At 45.4% G+C, this 23,108-nt stretch overlaps 1 protein-coding gene across 5 annotated transcripts in view; it reads left to right on the top strand.

Annotated features, from left to right (window-relative positions):
* LOC106747467 (LIM domain-binding protein 2) overlaps positions 1-23,108 on the top strand; it is a 191,782-nt gene that overhangs the window by 133,437 nt on the left and 35,237 nt on the right. For 3 of the 5 annotated variants that reach the window (XM_014625024.1, XM_014625022.1, XM_014625021.1), the window contains one exon: positions 22,800-22,893. In XM_014625024.1, coding sequence (XP_014480510.1) covers positions 22,800-22,893 — 94 coding nt within the window. The remainder of the gene's footprint in view (positions 1-22,799; positions 22,894-23,108) is intronic. The other 2 variants (XM_014625025.1, XM_014625023.1) reach the window with 1 other exon arrangement.

Genomic DNA, 23,108 nt, shown 5'->3' with positions numbered 1-23,108 from the left:
CGCTGCGATAAATTACCGTCGCGGTTTTAATCGCGCGATATCTCGCGCGAACGCTCCCGTGCGTCCGACCGGATTTAAGTCTCAACACGCGCCGCTTTATTAATCCCACGGCTACCGGCGGTCGCGAGAGAGAGAGAGAGCGTCGGGCGTGCGCTTTTTTGCGCGGATTCTTCCTCCCACGTTGGAAAACGAGCCGCGCGCGAGGTTTACGTAATCTTGGCGCCGTCGTAATAACGGATCCCCCGCGACTTTACGAGGCGGTTACGCCCGATCGACGCGTTCAGCGCGTACGGGTGTTGTTGCGAGAACGCATCGTGCGAAACCCTTTCCCGTTGTTATCTTACCGAGCAAATCCGCGCGAAATAAGCGGGGAACCAAGGCGATGTGTGGATATATTCGCGGCTTTTTTCGTCGCGGGCTCAACCACGGGTTATGGAGAAGCAGGCTCGCGCGAGAACTCGAGGATCGATGGTGATAATGATATGTTTGCAATGATGAAATTTGATACCGTGATTACGATCGACCGGGGATACCTCTCCCCTCCCTCCTCCTCCACTCTTCTTCTTCCTCTCGTGGATCACGGCGACTCGTGCTCGCTCGCAACCCGCCGTTTATTTCAATAAAGGCGTACGGTTACACACGCGGAACGCTCCGCCGGACGTTTGACGTAACAATCATCGCTGCTCGTGGCGCATTGTTGTTTCACGTCATTTAACGTTAACGTGAATTTCAATCGGCCAGCGGCGATTCTTTCCTCTCATCTCGCGCGACCGAAGTGTCGCGGAGGAGGAGGAGATGATGACTCGAGCAGGAGCGCAACGGCGGAGACCTGGGACGTCGTCCGAGTGCACGGGGTTGTACGCGAAGGGGGGTAAACGATCGGAGCCACAAGAGAGAGAGAGAGAGAGGAGGTTCTTTTTCGTCCGTATGCTCAAACCGGTTTCTCAAGATCGTGTAACATCTTCAAACCCGGTAATCCCACGGCAATTTAGCTGGAACAGATGTGTCACCGTTTCCCTGACGCCGCTCTGTCCGAACAATGTGGACGAGATCGCGCTCTACCGGCAGGCGTGTTGTGTCTTTCCTTCCTTCCGTTCGTCTTTCCTTAGTTTATCACGATGTAACGCGATGTTACTTATTCTTTAATTAGAATACAACTGTAGTCTTGGTACATTGATAGAAAATTTTTCGTTACTTTTGGTAACTATAATTAACTATATTTTATAGCCGACTATATTTTATAGTAGTAGAAACATGTATGTAAGGTTATTATCATTGACATTATAAGTAACATTTAGTAGAAAAGTGATTTTCCTAATTATTTTTTTGGTTACAACCAAAAATTGGGTATGGTTGGCCTACCGAAAGTAACCATAATTTTCTATTTGATAATGTAGAAATTTCATGCATTTTTCGAGAAGTTATTAGTTATATTAACTTCTGTCTGGCAACGGAGGAGTAAAACTACTTGAGATCTCAATCAAGACGTAACCGCTTTTCCTGTAGTTATTGCGCACAAAAAATACGTAAAATCTGAACCTATTTATGAACGAAAACAGAACGATAAATAGGCAAAAAAATGATTCAATTCGTTAACGAACAAACCTGCTGTTCATGAAATGGGCGGCTTTGCTCTGGAAGTACCCCTAAATAAAGCTTTTGTTTATTTTCTGTACGGTGTATTGTTACAATTAATGAGAATATATTAATATTAGACTATAATTGGATGGGTGTCTAGAAAAGCTGCATACATTTCTACCAGGGATGCAGCAGATAACCGTTGCTACTGACTCTATAACTGTGTAAAACTAATTCGCGAGGCTCTTGAAAATCATTGGGAAAATGTTCGCTTTTTCTGCTTTCCGAGCGTGATAAATCATCTTACGGGGAATTGCTGGCGCGAATTATTTCGTTGTTTCGTTTTCCGCACGGATGCGGGCGCGTCCGCCCTGTTATCACGCGGCAACCTACAAACCGAATTTTTAAATGTGTCATCGCGGCGAAGTTAAAAGGCACCGGCCGGGGCGGTTCCGCGGAGCAAAAGCGGTAACGCAATTTTCGATGTACGTCGCGAAAATCTCATTAGCGGCAAAAATTCAATCTAACACGCTCGCCAAACACTACTTGCGTATCCCGTATATTTACTACAGTTAAAATATCGCGTCTACCAATTTCGCGGAGCAAAGCAAGCGATAATGCGATTTTCAATGTGCGCCGGCGTAACCTCGTTACCGGCAGGCAGAAATTTAATCTAATATTTTCATTAAACTACTTATGTACGGTGTGTATCTGCGCGTCTGTATTGTTTTGTATGCCGACGGTGATTATTACGCGCCTACGTGAAATTCGCCGATTTTACGGGACGCGACCGTGTCCGGCCGACGGAGCGATTTATCATGAGTCGCCGTCGTCGAACCGGAAAAATCTCGTTAGGATCCGAAATTCAGCGTCCACGACGCCGGCAACTTTTGGAATCGCGCGAATCGTCGCACTTCTCGGCGTGTGAGTCACCGAGAGAGATACGAGCGAACGCAGATGTCGATAAGGCGTCCGTAAGTCCCGACAAGAATCGAGTGACCTCCGTTAATGGAGACGTCACATTTGCGCGTGGTAGATATAATTGACACTTCGGATTATTCAACGTATTTGTCATTCGTTCACGCGCGCGCATATTCATCAATCACGAAGAGAACGCGATCGGCGAGGAATTCCAAGGCGCGCGCTGCAGAGGTGAGAGTGTCGGGTCGCGAGCTCGCGGACGCTCTATCACCTTTATCGCTCGGTGTATTAATTATCAACTTACTTGACTGCTCGCCTTTTGGACTCTCGTCGCGTGAGGGATCCTCGCCGGCCGCGCTAATTGATAGTCCCCCTTAATCGTCGGCGGGTCAGAGACCGGACGGGACAAAACAGTGGTCGAATCGATCGCGAGGTTGACTTTTTCCCGCTCGATGCATCCCGAGACGCCCGCAGCCTTATCGAGTCACGCGTAAATCAAGCGACACGCCGCGGTTGTTTATATCTCCCGGTGAGACGACCGAGTAGCGTTTTGTAGCGTTTTTCTCTTCGTCACTGAATGACCCGTTCACACACCGCGATATTTGCAGTGAGAATCAAGTGGCGCGGGACTATTACGGGACTGAGGAGACGCAACTGTCCGATACATAATATAGTCAATGTAACGCATGTAATTAAGCGCAGCCGAGGACACGGTTGCGACAGGTTTTCATTTTTTCCTTCTTACTTTTTGTTCCCCTTTTTTTTCCTTCTTCTTCTCGATGTGTTTCACAACTCATCCCTATGCAACAGGAGAGTTTGTTTTTCAGTAATTCTCGGAAGAAAGATAAATCCTCCTATCGGCCACCGGACTGGCGTTCTCTGAAGTTCACCGAGGTAAAAGTGTCGCAAACATCCCGCTATTCAACGTACAAATGTAATACAGCTGTTGCTGACTTAACGACGTTAGCGTCAAAGTTCGTCGACGACGCGACTCGTTCGCATTGAAATCACGAAACGTCGAACCTAGCCGAGCGAACGTTCCTTCTTCTCCCCTGCGCGCCCCGCCGTGCCGGCCGTTTTAGGTGAGCGCGCAGCGATGCAGCGACGACGCGCGCGAGAGCGCACCGGTCACTTCTAAAGCGGCCTCTGCGCGCGCGTGCACCGCCTCGCGTATCCTGCGCGAGTGACGAAATGCGGGTCTCTTCTTTCAGGTCTAATGGTGTTTCGCACCGTCACCGCGTGATTTCGACACGACGAGCTGTGGCGAAACTCTTTGTGCCGCAGTGCGCACCTCCAGCTATTTTGCACCATAATGCCGAACGCGAAACGTCCGATCGCGAACATTCGTGAATCGCGTTGTGCACTCAGAGGATATACAGATTGCGGGCCCGAACGTCCCAGCAATTATCAGGAAGTGTAATTTGATTAGATCAAATCAATATGTAGTTCCAAGAACGATGATTTAGTTGCTATTCGAACTATATATTTAGTTCGTCAAACTAAACTTTGGAAATTAATGACAAATCTTGGTGATATTCGGTGATTATTAATAAATGCATAGTCCTTTAATCATCTGATTCGGTAAGGACGTATAAGCACGAGAGATTATATAAAGGTGTCATCGGAACTCGTAGGACTCGTCACTTCTTGTTCCATCATTGAAGTCAAGCGGCGCGGACCACTGCCGGGGAAGATCGGCGGTCGTTACGAGATCGAATTCACGGAGAATTTCACATATGAACTGCGAGAAATGCATCCGAGTGAAATAAGACGTTAAGTTACTTCAAGAAAGATAAAATTTTTTTTTAGTACGATGAAAAAAATTACCTAGTTTAGTGATAGTTATCAAATATCGTCACGATTTGGTATTAACTTCCAGAATTTAATTTGATGACAGAGGCGTGTAGTTCAAGCAACTTCTTCAAAATCTTGGTTTTTGAAACTATACATTTACTTTATCCGATCGAATTACTTTGTAATAGTTAATGAACATTTAGTCCGCACTATTTATTAATATAAATGTGTTTTATATTGTCTACATATAGTATAATCAGAAAGAGAACACAGTTAAAGTCAACTTGAGTTGCTCATGCTAATAATTTCTGCTAGGGAAATTGCATCTCGTAGCACAAATGCATCTTACCTTTAACGACCAACTTTTAGCAGTGACAGCAAAGTTCGAACTATCTAATGAGATTTAACTGCTATTACTAAGTCATTCCTCTAAGTGTGTTTCACGTCGCCTCGTTTTTGCGCATTCGCGTTATTTGCCGGAATTTTCGTGACACGTCTCGCGCGCGTTAAGAAACGAGTTCTCTTGGATCCATCCGACAATGGACAACCAAATGTGTTCTGGTTGAAGGAAATGGGATTTCTGGTTGTAGAAATCAAATTTGATTCATCAGAACTAGAATAGAAATCCTCTTTCAACCAAAACGTGTTTGATTGTTCATTGTCAGCGGTAGCTCCGGTCAAATTCATTTTCCAGCGCGATGACACGCGCGCTCCCCCAATGTTTTCCATAATATCGGGGCCGCGATATAGCGACTCACCTTAAACACGTACCTCATCGTGTCCCATTAAATGAGAGAAGTCTCATTAAGCGAGGAGAGTCGCGAAAAGCCGCGCGGTATTTGACTTATATCTCGCTAAATGAGAAAAGTCGCGGATCTTGACGCACCGTGAGAACCATTTTCTCGAATTGCCCTCGGGCAGAAGACGACGCATCTTCCGCTCTTTTATATCCGCGACCCGAAGACTTATAAAGAAGGAACGTTTATTGACGTAGTGTCAATAACTGCAGCATTGTCGGCGGTCGTATATCCTATCTCGTATCATTCTCGCCATCGAAACTCGCGCGATATCCCGGCCACTTTGTCCGCTATTTTGATCGAGCGCGAACGGCCAACTAAACGCGCATAATTTGCCGCGTACGATTACACGCCCGCTTGGCGGTCGCAGTTTCATTGCCGATGTAATTGCTCTCTTAAAGCGAATCAGTGTGATAATGTTTCCGATCAAATCGGCAAAACGTATTTCACCGTTATCACCGTGAATTTTCGTTGGTTTTCAGTGAAAACCACTCCCGCACGGAGAAAAAGAATTAATTCCCACAGCTATAAACTAGCTATTCATATAATGCAGCTGAAATGTAATTACCAGACCTAGCTTTTAACTGTGGGAGCCAGTTCTTTTTTTCCGTATACGACTATAGCCATAAAAATTAGCTCCCACAGTTAAGAAACTAGGCTTAGTAGTTAAGTCTCAGTTGTATTATATGGATAGCTAATTTTTAGCTGTGGAAGCTAATTCTTCTCTTTCGCGCACTTAGGTCCTCCTATAGTCTCACACCTCATTGATTTTGGCTAGCGAAATTAAGCTTTTATTGCAAAATCTGTAATATTCCGCTCTGGCTGTTAACTAAATCCCCGCAGCGAGATTTTACCGCTTATAATGCTATACTCAACTGATTCGACTATTCTTCTGCGATGATCCCATTCTTCTGCACTGATTCCATTTTAGAAAGTGCAATTCGGGAATTAAAACTAAAACGTCGCGTATCAAAGAAATTCTTACGGAATCACGCCGCGCGTCCTGCAGTACTCCGGGAACAAACAAGTCTCTTCCAGCGGAGTATTGGAAATGAAAAAGGGGCGGAATCGCGAAATGATATCTTATCGTAATCGCTGTCTGAAGAAGAGCAGAATTCTCTATCAGTGTTCGTAGCACGAACACATGCACGTCGAGGAGAACCCTTCTTCATCGTGTTGGACGATCTTTCTCTTTTTCTCTCTTTTCTTTTATGTTAGTATATATGTGTGTATATAATATATTATTACTGTTTTTCTTTTCTCTTAAGAATACTAATTATAGTGGTTTTCTTTCAAATATTATACGGTATACCATATATAGTTTTTTTTAAGACGTACTGTAATATTATAATGATGACGTCCTTAAAGGAAATGTCCTAAGCTGACAACAAAAGCATCTATTTATCTATCTGCCTCTTTCTATCCGCACGATTACAGCGCAGGAGTTCCGTTCCCCGCGCGATTTCGCCACTCGGAGAGAGACTCATTCCGCTCACTTTTCCAGCAATGGCCAGCGTGCCCGAGTTCGAAACGAACCCGGCGCGGCGCGGCTCGCGATTATTGCACTTTTATGGCCGGTGATACAGCGCGGCGGTTTTCTCCGTTCGATCGGACGACCGCTCTTCGTCCTTTCCCACGACACGTCCGTCAATCCGTCAGTCAGGTCGGTCGGTAGCTGCGGGGAACCTAATCGCGCGACGGGGACCGTACGGACCGCGAACGACCGACCTCTCCGTCGAGGGTTTATTGGCTGCAGTCGGATTGCGGCGAGCAGAGGCCAGCCATCGGGGGCCGCCGAGGTGCCAAGAAAATATGCCTGGGGAGGAATCGCCGACCGTTCCCTCGCCCTCCACCACCGGGCATCACCTTCTCTCTCCCTCTCCTATTCCTTCTCTTTCTCCTCTTTCCCGTCGGTTCTCCGCGTGGGAGGAGAAGCGACAGCCGGGTGCCGGGTCCAGGTGAATTACCCGGGGTTCGGGTAGAAAAAACGACGAATATCGCCGATAAAACGCCGTCACGGGCAGCGATAAATTGCTGGCGCGGCGGCACGATTACTGCTGCGCCAGCGACGGCAAGTCCTTGCGAGAGAGTGTAAGGTAGCTCACGCTCGGTCGTCGCTGCTGCCGTTGCTGCTGCGGCGGCCGGAGCTGAGTCGGCTGTTATTCCGAACCTGGACCGGAGAACGAATTTCTGCGTGTAATTAAGAGAAGCGAGAGAGCACGCGCGACGGCACCCGCCGTTATCTCCGCGATCCGCGGGATTTTATTTATCGCGCCCCGAACTGACGTCCGAAGTATCACGCCTGGGAACCGCTGTGCCGCTCGTCGATGGTGATAGTATTTGTCCTTAAACTTCGATGACGGTATGATAATAATGGTGTGTGTATGTGTGCGATTAGATTTGAGACGCATACGAGCGCGAACGAATCGTGAAAAGTTGTGGATGAAGGAATATCCATGAAATTCTAAAAGAGATAAGGAAAGATAAGCAATATAAGATAAAAGTAATAATGTTCATAGGGATTACGAATAAGGACAAGAGCTTAAGTTGAAACTTTTGGTTCTACATTAACCTTGCAAATTTCACCGAACTTGAAGGACCAATCTCTAGATAATGGTCTAAGAAAGATTAAAATTGGATAATGTTGCCTTTGTCCTTGCAACATTCTCTTTTCTTTACTTGTTTCGAATCTCTGAATCTTATCGAAATTTTTACTACTGATAAAAAATGGAATTATATAAAAAAGTTGAGTTTATAATGAAAGAAAATTTGTTGTTAAACCCACGTGTTAATTGTATTTACCCATTAACCTTCATTCGATTGTTTAATATTTGCTTATCGTATAGCCATATCTGTAATTGAGTAAGTTACATAATTAAATATATCGCTTATTGCAATTAAGAATAGAGATTAAATGTAGGTAGAACATATATCGAGATAATTAAACATTAAATAATTACAAATAATCATTTTATAATAATGTGCTTATAATATCGGACTTTTAGAAATATAGAGGCTCTCTTAACAAGCCTTTCTTTCTAATCACTTGCATTGACAAAATCCGTCCATAGAATTTCGTAGCGACCACAACGACGCTCCAAAGTATTTTTATTAAAATTTTATACAAATTGTTTATTATTACTCCCGGAGGCGTTATTATGCGACATTTTTTAACAGTCTGATCTTACCGTGATGTTACGAGTTTCTTGTGAGGCGGCGAACACAAGTCACACGACACGTACGTAGCATATTGATGCTGTTTGGCGTAAAGAAGTTAACACATGCATAGCATTAACATGGAGAAAACGACAGTAATTGTGCTCATTTGTATAATATTGTATCTCGCAATATTCCATTGGTCTCCTTTGAGTTTAGCGGAATTTGCACAAGGGTTAAAGGCAAAATTTCGATTCGAGTTATCTGTGGTTCGAAATTTCATCCTTACGATATATCTGTCTCACGTTTTCCAATTGTATCATACCGACCTCAATATCTCTTTTTTTATCGACTTACATTAAGTCGAAGATGCTCGCGATATAAATCTTAGTTTGGTACGCGCGTCGCCTTCGGCGTTTTCAATCGCTCAATATTATTCGGATCTACATTTGATATGTTCTCTTTTTATTACTTTTACGTTTTATCTCACAGCTCATGCATACCCATATAAGATTTTACGACCGACCTTGTGCGTCGGGTCATTACTAGGTGTCAGATTTTCGTTATCAGTCCGATACTGGCCCGGTATTGATTCACAGCTGGATGATAACTCGGGCCCCAAACGTTGGGAATCAATTATTAGCCTTTCGCAAATATATATTGGCCGAAAGTGAATTTCTCGTGTAGCGGTGGTGGTTATACAAATATTTGCTCGGGTCTCGAAATCATGCTCGTACACTGAGAAACCTGTTTGGTTGCATCATCAATCGAAAAACAGGCAGTCAAACGCAATTTGGTTGGAGGAAACACAATTTCTGGTTATAAGAACCAAATTTGATTCTTATAACCGGAAATTTTGTTTAGTTCAATCAAATCCGCGTTTGTTTGCCCGTTTTTCGATCGGTGCCAACGAAACTGGTCTCTCCGTATATCGTTTCAAAACGACTACGTATTACATCGGAATCTCGTCGAAATTTTACGGCCCACATATACGTGACACTTCTCATTTTATATCGATAAAAATTCCCAACGATTTTTATTTCCGTATCTATCTATCATTATAGAAAAAAGTACTTAAACATTCATTTATAGTATATAAGGTTTATTTCATATAAATCAACCTTGCTTCTATGAAATAAATATATTTCTATTTCTCTGACGGATAAATTTTGAGTACTTTTTTCTTAGTATTAGCATGTACATCACGTGTCGTAATCACACACGTGGTAAGTATAAGCGCGTGCGTCGTGAAATATCGAGAAGAATGGCGTTCGTTGCACGTTCGTGCGTCGATTTTTCGCGGAGATGCGGCCGTGCGAAGTTCGAAGCTTTCCGAAACAGCGCGCGGTCCTTTGCCGCCGACGGGCATCGGCGGCGGCGCTCGTAGCACATTGCAGTATGTTTGCGGCGCGGACTTGACGCCTCTCCTTTCGCGAGCGGCGGGGCGTTCGGCTAAAAGGAGCGGTGCGCGCGACATTGTCCGCGGGCCTCGGTCCCTATCAAAGGATTTCGCCGCTCGTCGATATCTCCGCGTAGAAAAGTCCCAGCGACGTGGGGTAAATTGCATTCGAAAGCTGAGACTGTTCCGCTTCCGATGAGAGGGCGGTCATGTTCTGTGTTATCAATTAATTTTGCGGTATATCGGAGGATTGATCGACTTCCTTTCAAGCTGAAGATGAATTCTACGATTAAGAGCGCGCCGATTTCGATTCGAGCGAATCGGAAAGAAACGAAACAAGTCGCGTCGGGGAAAATATAATCCACCGTTACGGAGTGTGTATTGAATAGAGTGAATTGTAATTTAATTTTTATCAGACGTTCCACTTGACGTTTTCATTACGCATTTCGATTCTGAATGAATATATTATAAAGATTTATTGGGCCTGGGTTATTGCACCGCGATGGAAAAGTCTCCGGCTGTGATGTCGTTTACCTTTACTCGGATAAATCACGTCGGCAGTCTCGTAAAGAGCTCGCTTCTAAAAATCGCCGTTGCGTGTAGGTAGAGAAAGATGTTCGATTGTAATGTAAAATTAATTCAAGTACTGAATGACAGGTTCTTGGCATCAACAGCCATAGATCGGCCAAGCGTTGTCTCTTGTAACGCATAGCTATCCTGGTTTTGATGAGAATACATATAATTCATACACCCGCGCACCAAAATATCTACATTATCATTCTCGTTATTACGCCGGATATGTGTGTGCGCATATATGTGAGAAAAAGAGAGAGAGAGTGGGTGATATTCTCTCTTGAATAACCGCAACAGTGACGACGCGATTTCAGATTTGGCAGAACCGTCCCTTCGATCAATACGAAAGGTTCGTTAATAGCGAATGCGTCGCGCCGTCCTTCGACAGTTAGGACGCTCCGGATTGTACGGCGCGCGCGGGCTAAAGCTCGTGATAATAATATATCCCCGAACGCGAGCTCGCCTGAGCCTTTCGCCATTATTATCCTTATGACATGCAGATTGCGCATTACACGCGTTGCGTCACTTTAAGGCGCATTATGCGCTCGTTTACTTGAGTGCCCCGTAGCGTTGTCCGCGAAGCGTCGCGCGTCTTTCCCCGGATTAGCTTAACGTTTCATCCGCGATAATTAAATCCTCCATCCTTTCTTCGAAAGGATAAAATTATTATCGTTCTTACAGCTAGCGCTGCCCTTATCAGTCTTGTCATTAGAGCACAAAATTCATCACTTTCTACCGCAAAAATACTTCGAACGGTTCGTCGGTTTTAAAACAAAAGCAAATTATGGGACGATCGGCGATGTTTTGTCTTAAGCAAAGTTTTTGCTCGTGAGAAATGGAAGTGAAAAGTTTTGTGTTAAGAACGGTCCGCCGAAATTTTGTTACCTGAACGTGGGGAATGTCTGTTGAAAAGTACACAAGTATAATATTAAATTAATACATTTACTTTGCCAACATATTTTGATAAAGTGAGTATTTTAATTCAACAGTATATTTATGTATCTTATACCACATATTTACTATATATACATGTACTTATACCACATATTTGTGTATACTTTTGAACACATTCTCTATATTAAAATAACACAAAATATTAATGAACCACTTTTAACGCAAAATTTTTTACTGCGCAGATTCTTTATGTTAGTGAAGTTTTTTTTTTTAAATCGACATTGAAAGAATCAGGTTCGGGTAAATTTTTACCAATCTTGCACACACGTAACTATCGAACGCCCCGAAAACTGCGCTTTCTCAACATCGCGGCCGAGGAGCACCCACAGTCTCGAGAAAACCGCGGTTGAGAGAGAGAGAGAGAGAGAGACACACACATCTCTCTTTCCTTTTCCCAACGCAGACAAACGATATCCTTCGAGTGACGAGCGGAGGTGCAAATAAGCAACCGTCTGAACTTTGATTAGTTACCTCCTTAGTCCCCAATTAATTTCGAGGCGACTCCGCTTCAACGTAAATCCCACCTCAAAAGCCCGATAATCGTCGAAGCGCGGTCGCGAAATCTCGTCGCGAGGACGTTATTACGCGGAACAATCCGCCGGGTCCGCGTGCATCAATGGGGACCGACGCGCGGTCGTCGTCGGTGACCTGTCGTCGAACTCGCGAACAACACGCGGAACACGTCGCGCACCGGATAATGCCCCGAGCACGAGAGTTCAAAATATCCCCGTCCACACACGTGCGTTTACGCGCTTCGCGCGTTTCATTCTTCTTCCCTCTTCAGCGCCTCTCACTCACCTCCTCTCTCTCTCTCTCTCTCCAACAAAGTAGTATATCCCATGTAGACTATCCCTCGTGTGTACTCGCGCACACACATACGTACATACACACACACACAGCCGTAGGACACGGCGCTTTCGACACACTCGTTCGTGTCTCTACGTGCGAACTTCTCTACATGTGTGTACTCGCGCTATATATAGACTTCGGGGGAGGGGTTGGGGGCTAGCATGACTCCCTGGCATTGATCGTACTGCCACCCCATGAGCAACCCCTAATAACACCCTCCTGCTGCCCCCCTCCGACCATCTCCCGTCCCCCTACTCGCTCGCTGTTTCTCTTACTCTCCCCCCTCCCCCTCTCTCTCTCTTTCGCGCGCGCACAGTACTTCTCGTCCCTCGGCGCCGCCACCCCCTCGCCCCAACTGCGCCCTTTGCTAACCCAATCTGAGACCTCTGCAAGCGACGGCTCTCAACCGGCGGTTCCGCGCGGCCGGCGTCGAGCCGCGGCGGCCAGCTGGCCGGTCAGCTGATTCCCAACGGCGCGGCGCGGTGTGGCGCGTCGGGACGCCCATTAGCCACGCGAACTAAACTAAAGCCATTAACTCCCGCGGCTTAATAACGGGCGAAGCCACCCACGGCGACCTGTTTGCAAATCCCGCGGACTCCGACGGGATATCGGCCACGTCGGCCACCGCCGGTGCCGCTTCCGGCATGAGCACGTGGAGCGTCTTACGTGCTTAACCGGGGAGAAATCGCATGCGGCTAACCGTTCCGAGCGCACCGGTGGTTAGTGTGGTCGATATAAGTGGCGAAGTAGCAAAGTGGGAAGCGCGTTCGGCTCGGATGAGAACGAAAGAGCGGCGAGGGGCCACGAGGAGCGCGCGGAACTCCGCATTCGTCCGCGCAACGATTATATATTCGCGACGACGATTGCGAATTTAAGGCATTTCGCGGATCAGTCAGCCGCCGATGCTCCTCCGCGCTGCAGGAGGAAAGGACGTTATCCCTATGGATTTCTGCTTTTCGGACCGGCGCTGCGGCTCGCCGTGGCTCTGGGGAAGGCAAATATAGCGATCGATTGTTTCGCGCGTAACAATCCGCTATGTCGTTACGTCGCGAGATGTAAACAGATTCCCGCGAAGCCGGGCATGTCCAAACTTTCGGGAAAGGTCGTGAACTTATCGGACGTAACCCTCCCGCGACGATGTCGTAACCGGACGTATCGACGGGAACGAGTTGTCGCGCAGGATAACCGCACGGGCCGGTCGATACTCGCGCCGATGTTATTTTAGTAACTAACGAATGAATTATGCCTGTCTTTGCGGACATAATCGAACAGGGTTGCCTTCACGGAGGCGTGGAGTATCACGTAAAACCTGTATATAATATAGTTATGCGCCGGGCGTCACGTAAGCTTCGCAGCCGCGAATTCGTCGTTTTTGTCGAGCATTGCTCGGGCAGGAAATGCGGGAAAAGCCGAGCGTCGCTCGCGAGACGTGCGAAAGACCATCTCGCGCGTGTCGACTTAACTAATTAATAATAATATTTACTTTATTAGACGTATAACATTCATTACACTGAAAGAAATTATCGTTATTTCCGTCTTCAACTATGTTCTTTCTTTTTTATTTTAATCACCAAATTAAAAGTAGCCGTACATACGTAGAGTTATTATCTTTAATACTATAGTAACACTCAATAGAAAAATAGTTCTTTTGATTATAACTTTCTTTACTATTGTGTATAGTTATGGTATTATGATTATAAATGCCAAATATTTTTCTCTTAGTATATATATGACTGAACAATCTTACGATTGATACACGGATTATATGTGAGTTAGAGTACCAAAAGCAGCATCAATTTTACAGCTGTTATCAATGCGTTCCCCTCCCCCTTTTCCCTAAAGAAAACGAGTGAAAGAAAATAACATGAAATGAAATAAAAATACAGAATAATAAGAACTACAACACGGAAAACAGAATTAGTTCCCATAGCTGAGTAGTTCCCACAGGTAAAAATTGCTATCAATATAATACAACTGAAATTTAGTTAATTTAGCTAATTATTTTTGCCCCTGTACCTAGTTTTTAGCTATGGGAGCTCAAAACTAGGTCTGGCGATTAAATTTTAGTTGTATTATATGGGCAGCTAATTCCTTTCCCTCGCAAAAAATAATGAAATAATGCGGATGTGCTAGTTAGCGTAAAGAACATGGGCTATCTCGATTAATAATCGGCGCTCGACGTTGTATGTTTCAACGTAGCCGGATGAAAGGCATTTTATTCTTATTACGCCCGATGGAACACATCAGCTCCCGAAATCGATCAGTCGCCCGATGACGACGCTATTTGCAGTGCAGTCCCAGTAATGTTAGATGCGTTAGATCTGCGAGAATAAGTTCGCTTTGAACACAACCGGCCGGTTCTCGAGCACTCGTCAGGGAAGAAAACTTTGCTCTCTAATAAAGCTCGCGTGCATAGAGTCCCGTGTTAACACGACATCGCGGCGGGCCCACGTGTCTCGTTACAATGAAAAGGCTCTCGCATCTCTTGATCAACAACGATGTCTCTCTAACGATAACGTCCCGAACGATTTGTACAGCATTCCGCACGAGAAGCGAATTAATGCGCATTTTATAACCACATTCAAAACTAGGCACGAAAGAAAATCATAAAGCGAAGGAATAATCACGGGTCACATCTCCGGGGAAAAGTTGCCCCGGAGAAAGGGTTAATGAACCTGCCAGCGGTGTCTCGTTATTTTTAAGGACTCAGCCTTGAACAGAATTCCGAGCCGCGTGCCGGCTTGAGTGCACGCGCGTGCCAGCCGCTAGTTTTTCATTCAGCGGATTAGTTCCGTATCGGCGAAATGATCTGTCACGATCCTCCGGATCCGGAGAAAGAGCAGGAACGAAGGAAGGAAGGCGGAACGGACGGACGGACGGAACGGGAGAGCGCAAAAATTCTAGCAGGCTCTCGCGCGAGACCTGGCCATCTCGTGTGCCGTGCAACGAATTAATTAGTTCGATCGCGCGCGGCACGTCTTGAATGAAAAGCCGGGTGTTACATGCGCGCACCACCGGGGGGGGGGGGTTATTGCACGGCTGCCGCTACGTGCTTCGCGTGAAATTACGTTATCGGGCTAAATTAGCGCGATTCAATTCCGTCTCCCTAGCGCGCAGCGTCTTCAATTCGTCAAACGCCGCGCATCGTTTCCTGCGTGACCGATAAGTCGGCGGACGAGAGATCGTGTTCCTCGCGGGTTAATCCTCGGTTGAGTGTCCTTTGACTTGACGACGAGAACAAGGATGTCGACGACGGCGGGTAAAATGGCCCATAATTTCAGAAGATACATTGAGAGATTAAGACGGGGAAAATATTGTAGTGTAAAAATTACTACAAAAGTTTGTACTGCTGAATTATACCGGGATTATTATCGAAATTATTATGTATGTTGTAATTTCGATGTTTACACATGATATATATCACTAAAGATTACAAGACATATCATAATTTTTGGTCATAATTCTGGTATGATCCAGCATTACAAAACTGATAATTTTTAGTACAATATTTATTAAATCTAAATGCTTTTATTTAATTAGGATAAACGATTTCTTTCGTGCAAAGTTACAGATTTGAGAAAATGCATATTTCTTCATTAAAAAAATTTTTCCTCAATGTATTTAATAATGCGTATATTGATTTAAGCAAATATGTTATTAGTTAGCCACCGAATAATATTTTTTAATTTTTTAGATATTTTTTCTCTCGGCGTAGAAATTGAACTTCACCGCACTGAGAGAAATCCCACTAAAATTATTGTCATTTTCGGCGCTAACTATATCTTCTTCTAGTTTTAAACTAACAGAAAATAGTAAAGCCGGCATGAAAGTTATTATTACTACTGACACTATAGTAATATATGCTAGGAAAATAATTCCCCTCATTATAATTCTTTTCACTTACGCAATTATAGTTACGAATAGCAAAAATTTCTTCTTAGTGTGTTATATCTGAGCGAGTCTTTCCAGATCAGAAAATTTTCCAGAATAAAGATAGAAATAATTCGCGTGTGCGTCAACAGAGATAAACGATTAAGACACTTGGGATCAAAGTTACACGATCGATCTCATGAGAATCTTTTCCCTTCCGCTCGACAGCGTGCTTTTTCTTGTTTTAACAAGCGGAATAGTCGCCCACACTCTGTCGTGTCGAGCGATCATTTCTGATCGAGCATTATATATCGTACAGAAGGAAAGACTCGCGTCTACGCGTCTCGTCACTCCCTGGTAAACCGTACACGACACTGGGTTACCCTTGCAACCCTTGAGTCCTCGACTCACCCCTGGTAAATTTGCCCCGCACACGTACACACATTCACACATGTGCGTGCGCGCGTGCGACAGTGACGCGTCGCCGAGGTCCCATGGCGTCGATTCTCCGGAGACGCGAAACTCCAAGTTCTTTCTGGCGCGATCGATCTTGGAACGGCGTATTTTCTCGTGCGTGAAGAAAGAAAATCACTGCGAACTTCCTCTCCCGCATCTCTTACCCACCTCTGCCGTTTGTTAATTATTCATCCCCACGATCTCCGTCCTCTGTTAGCCTTTGTACAATCAATTGTAGGTAATTACACTCCCCGATTCGCGGACGAAATTCCAGATTAAGTCGCGCTCGGAGAGAGAAAGAGAGCGACCTGCCTCGGGACGAGAGTATTTTAAGATTCGACAGTCATCCACCTGTCTGTCGCGCAGGCTTTGACGCCTTCCCGCGATACGGAGCTCGGCGAATCTCCGTTCGGCCGAATTATCTTATCGATCGCGCTGAATATGAGGATCCGTAAGAACCGTCTTATCTCGCGAAGGCCGTTTCCTTCGGCGTAATCCGACCTCCGTTTCGAACTCGTGTGTTCGAGAGCACACCAACTGTCTGTGGTGTGCGCTAAAACTACTTGCGACAGACGAATTGTCGCTCGGCAGAAGGAACCGACGTTCTTTCGTGCGCGATGATCGTTACACGGCTGTACCGGATGTTTCAGTCACGATAACAACAATCCACTGAAAAAACACAGAGGAGGATACTACCGCGATATTCTATAGGATCTAAATATAAAGCTAATTTACTCCTTCGCGGCGTCAGTCAGTCAGAGAAACAAGTTCGTCACCGTCTCTGAGACGCGCGGCGCTAACAATCCGCGTAATTATTATTCCGCATTATCGCGATACTTATGTTTCTCTCTCTCTCTCTCTCTCTCTTTCTTTCTTTCTTTCTTTCCTTCCTCATCTACGCATACACCGCGCATGCGCACAACATCGCAACCAAGCTCGTTATAATTAGCATAGTGATTTTACAAGGCCGGCTAATACACAGAAGAAACGGACGGCACGTGTAACGCCCAAGGTCGATGTCGCGAGTTTGGGGGGAAAGTCCAGGAGCACGCGTTGCTACACAAAGTGGATTTCTTCTTGACCTTACTTCGCGAGAAAAGCGACATCGTGCGTTTTGCGCGGGGGATGCAACTCGCGAACCGATTATTTCACGGACGGGACTCTCTCGCCGCTTAATTCGATGTCAGGGAGTTTCGTTAGCGCGGAACCGCGCGCATTGCTGCCGGTCGTTTTCTTCTCTCTATCTCTCTTTCTCTGTTTCTTCCTTGCGATATCGATCTCATCGTATTTGGAAATATCCGATATTTGGGAAATATTGGCCGAAAGATATTATAGACTTGGAATTTTGATGCTGTTTTGACGCTCTTAAGGATAGCTTGTGTCTACTTAGATGGCCTGTAGATGAATAAAAATCTACTTTGACGATACCGGCACTTATTAACTTCTTTCTCTTGAAACCTTTAATTCTATATTGGGAAAAAAATATTTGATATTTGGAATTATAGTCAGAAGTATTATTTTTTTAAATAAGTGTTACTGATAATAACTCTACGCGCATATTATTGCTGCTACATGTAGAACATTTTTGTTGTACAATATAGCATATTAATAGCATAATTTATATTGGACTTGCATTGAGCGATTAGGATATACTCATATTGCAGCTAAAATTTATACAGGCGTGACAGTAATAAACGAATAATTTGATAAGTTTTTTTAACTTAATTGTATATAAATTTACCATACATACAAAGAGAAATATCAGAAAGATAAAAATGTCCCATACTGTTACACACATTCCCGACGCTGCAGTTTGGACTGCGTTATTAATGTCAGTATGGGAAAAAAGTTTTGCCTCGTAATAACTAATGTGTGACGTATATTGCTGGCTACACTGGGAGAAAAATATAGTTATTTTCGGGAAGAACAATAACCTTTTTTGTCCTTCATTTTAACCACAAAAATAGTCCAAATAATTCTTTTTCTAGCCGAGCAAGACTGCTGTGATACATTTTCCGTTCATGAATGTTTATATTTTCGAGGGAAATTTTTTCTGCGTATACTTTTTTTACAGCTAAAACCACAAAGAAGTATAGCTGAGGTCGCAAGTAACTATAATTTCTCCCAGTGTATAGATTTTACTTTAATGCTACGTTGAAGAACTGTTTTGACGCTAAAACAACGAGAACGGGAATTGAACGATCATCAGGGTCTCAAAGTAGGAATAAATTATATTGTCAGAATCGTGTTCGAAATATCGAACTTATTTTGCTATCTCAGCTCCTACCGTATTGAACGATCAGAAGTTTAACTTAGGGCCAAAATTTCACCTCAGGTAAAAGAATGAATTTCGTTGCAACATCATTTAGTGCCATAATTATATCCGCCGTCTTGGAAATGTCGACGGCAGTTTTGTTCTGTCGCAACGTCGTGTTCGATCAATTCGGAGCTTTCCTCCCGCCCGAAGAGTTAATTGATCCCTCGTTCGCTCCTCTTTCATCTACCTATCGGTACACACTGATATTACGCGCCACGTGATTCGCGCATCGCGCGAAACCGCCGCGAGAGGAGAATGTGCAACGTGCTAAACGTCGTATCGATCGCAGGTCGAACGGTCCCGAAATTCGTTACCGGAAGTGCGGGCGCGCTGAACTCTCTGTTACTGGAATATTCTGCGTTACTCTTGTTATTAATCACCGCCGCTGCTCGCGCTCGCTCGCTCGCTTCTTAATGATCGTTCGTCCGGCCTCGGGGGCGCGAATACACGCGCGGCACCACCGGCCCAGGCATTTCGAGCACTAAATATTATCAATTCGACGTTAATTACCCGCCGGTTAACCAACTGCCGTTGCGCGCTCCACGGTCCGCAACAGCCGAGAGGCCTGATCCTCGATGATTTGAGAGCCGTCGGCTGAGGCACCTAAACTGTATTGAATATCATTTATCGATTACAGGCGCGCGCGTCCCTTCCCCTCCCTCTCTCTCTCTCTCATTGCTCGTATCGAAGATTGATACGCGGAAGTATTAATGTGCGATACTACGTCGGTACAAACGCGGCTGCGGATGCTGTAGAATTTTTTCGAGACAATTTGTCGCAAGGCGGAACCGGAATTATCTTCGCGATTCGAGTCGAAATTCGGCGTCCCGGCGATTAATCGCTTTTTCGAAATAAATGGCCGATCCGAGTGACGGATGCGGCGATGCCGTGCGTTTGAGTCGAATGGAAGAGAAACATAGCGAGAGGTGCGCGCGAAAAAAACGGATTCGCATTCATCGCCCTCGCCATTAGCTCGCCGTTGTGCGAGCTAATTCTTGAAAATTGGATCCACCGTGTAATACGCTTGATATTGCCGGTAATTGATTCGCGGCCGATATCAAAATATTGCCGTCAGCTTGATCGCCGACAATCGAGCTGACAGCGTAAATACGACGACCTTCGCGTCATTATTGGTTTTGGTGTAACGTTATTTCAACAAACAGCTGAGCGGGCCGAACTCCCGTTGTCATCGACGTCGTCCTCGTCGGCCACGCGGGAAGGGAACAACGGCGCTCGCCATTAGAAGTCGGTTTTAAAAGTCTCCACGCTTGCGGTTAATTTCGCCCGCTCTCGGAGCAGCCAGGTCGCGAAACTTTATTAAAACGCTCCGACCCGCCCGCCCCCGCTCACCTTGAAGCCCTCGGCGAGAGCGATCGTGCTAAGTCAACGAGGAAACGTCATACATATGTACGCGCGCGAGCACTCGAAAAATACCGCCTCCCCGGTGATTTTTACGCCGGCGGAGGAACGAGCTCGAATTCCAGAAATGCACGGGCCGATTGAATATCCGAGAATCGCGCTCCGAGTGGCTCTCGAGGTGCTGATAATTCGTATTATTTTACAACAATTTACGTCAATTGGAACTTTGATAACGAACGCGCACGGGAATATCCATATCTTCTCTATCTGGATATTTTAATCGCCGGCGCAACGCATGCGCAATATGCTTCAAGATACACACCGTGCGGATACGGCGAGAGAATCGTGCATCAAGATATAGTTTTGAGGGATCGGAGGAGAAAAAACCGGTTTTTACTATTTTCCGCGGAATTTTTTTCGGTTTTTTTCCCAAGGATAAAATTATTCGTTTGGAAAAATTCACCGTGTATTCGGTTAAAACCTACCGCATTAATTTTTTTCCGTAAAGCAGACAATTGCGCGCACTTAATTGAAGTTAAATGAAGTTAATATATTATATGTTTAGCAATAACATATTATCTTCAAATAATGGTGTGTGTGTGTGTGTGTTTGTTATGTGTGTATTTTACATATTTGTTCACAATATATTCGGGTGTAATGTTATACATATATATTACATATATTTGTTAAAACAATGTATTTGGTTGTAATGTTTTGAAGGTGATAATAATAATATTTATTTTGACAACATGTTATATCGTTTAACATATAACATATTAATTTCACTTGTGTTAAAAATGCACGCAATTATATATCTTCTTTATAGAAGACACTAAATGTGGCAGGTGTTAACCGTACCCACACATAAATTTTTCTAAACAAACTTTTTCTACCCCTAGGAAAGAAACCGAAAAAATTTACGGGGAAATAGAAGTGAAACCGATTCTTTCCAACTATAATTGTGATAATCGCATTTCGCATCTCGGAATTGTGTCCGAATATCAGAATTATATTTATGTTTGCAGCGCGATTCGAAGGCCCCGGCTCGAGAGAAGCTCGTTCAGAAATTCATTCTAATAGCGCAATTATACAAGGCTATCTGCAATTCTAATTCGCACTCGCGGTTTTGCAAGGAACGAAGATCGATACCGAGCGGCGGCTCGATCGACCTCCCCCGCGCGATACTCCTCCGATCGGCTCTCCGCCGCCTCCCTTTTACCATCGCTGCGACTGTTCCCGTTGTGCTAATGTAATCGGCTCTTGTGTTCAATCAGAACGCTGCGACTGCTGCGATTAATGCTATCGGGCATTTTCACGGGACGTGCTCACACGCAGGTTGCGTGCGCGTCGTAAGATCGCGCGCGAGATTCAAAGTTTAGTCTCGACGTGCCGTTAATGGCATAACGTGCTAATTGATAGCGCGATAACGATTAACGTAACAACATACGCGCGACCGTTGCGGCGACATTTATCATTCGAATATATACTCTCTAAATATCGACCGTTCGATTTTTTTTCGCCTCGGTGAATCCGGCTGCGTCAGGGATTAATGGCGCGCGATAAGGAGAGGTCACAGAACAGCGCGACGGGAGGCAATCCTTATCTCGGGACGTATTCTTGGCCGGCGTCTCGGCATTCGCGGTATAAGAAAAAAGGTGTCTAATGACATTTTAATTATGCATCCCACGGTAACGACGATCCGCGTGACTTATCGCCTCTCCCTGTTGCTCGCTTTTGGGAACTTCGCATTCGCCGCGACCAACGTCCGCCGCGGATACGGAGATAATTGCGCCGAGATCATTTTCCTCGTCGGCGAGACGTACGTTACGTCAGCGTCAGACGAATTCAGCGACGATTGTCGCGTGCCTGCTGCATCGAAATCCCCTAACTCGGTCTTGCTTGAAACTCAGTCAATTAAAAATTCAAGTCCACACGGCGCAGTTCGATTTTCGATGCCGCAGGTTCGCTTGCATGCGACCGTTGGATAATATTAGGTTACATTAGAGGTTAAGGAATGAACGTAGATGTCGTTTTCGTGTGTATTTGCGTGTGTATTCAGCGTGCACTGATAGAAAATCATAATTAGTTTCGCCGCCAAACGTACGTTTTTAACCGCAAAAATAGTCAGAAACATTTTTTTCTAATAAGTGTTATCGTAGCGTCAGTGATAATAACAACCTTACACGCATGTTGCCGCTATTATAAAATACGTTTGGCGCCGGACTCACCTATAATTTTCTGTCGGTATGATCGTCGAGCCTCGTCGGGATTGCGAAAAGCGGAATGGCGAAGGATTCGGCGCGACGGTGATTTTAACCGGGTCTCTTCGAGAGACCCGGGAAGAAAGGAGCCTGTTTCGATCGCGAGGAGAAAAAAATCCGTGCTAATCGCTCTCGACGAGAATGACAGGGAGAAGTGGGTTTAGAGACCGTCGCGGCGGACCCTTCGCCTGATAAGCGCTGCGTACCTTTCGAATCTTCGCTCATACGCCGCGCGCTAAGAAAGATCGGAAACGCGCGCGCGGTCGCTCGGTGAAAGTCGTAAACTACATTTCGCGAATCTGTGCCACGTCCGAGCGAGCGCGCGCGCACGCTCGACCCGAGAGAGTCGGTAGTGCATGTCGGTGCCCCTCGGGGCGCCTTACGAAAATTCGCGCGACGCGACGCGACCTGACGGGTCGGGACGGGGTTAGGTTGCATGCATGAAACACGCGGTGCACACGAGAATAACACTGTACACAGCACACCTAACATGACCGATCGGTCTGATCTGACAGATCGTTACCTGTCCCCAGGAGGCATACTCCGTACTTCAGCCAACCGGACTACAGGCTGTACGAGTTGAACAAGAGGTTGCAGCAGCGCACCGAGGTGAGTACACTTTCGAATACATTTTCTCTCCTGCGAGCCCGTTGTTGCGCGCCCGCACATTAGTATTTACTCGCGCTCACATCGACCGTCGAGAGCGGTATAGACTAGAGATGTTCCGATTCGTACCTTTGAACTATCGATACACGGCCATTTGATGTTCCCTATTTTGCTATATCGATACCTGGATGAGTCTCAATATCATAGCGTATCGGTTA

The sequence above is a fragment of the Dinoponera quadriceps genome, unplaced genomic scaffold (genome assembly GCF_001313825.1).
Source record: "Dinoponera quadriceps isolate SergipeBrazil2010 unplaced genomic scaffold, ASM131382v1 scaffold1750, whole genome shotgun sequence".
NCBI classification, from domain to species: Eukaryota; Metazoa; Arthropoda; class Insecta; order Hymenoptera; family Formicidae; genus Dinoponera; species Dinoponera quadriceps.
The sequence above is the reverse complement of the archived record's forward strand: the minus strand, read 5'-3'. Positions and strand labels throughout refer to the sequence as shown.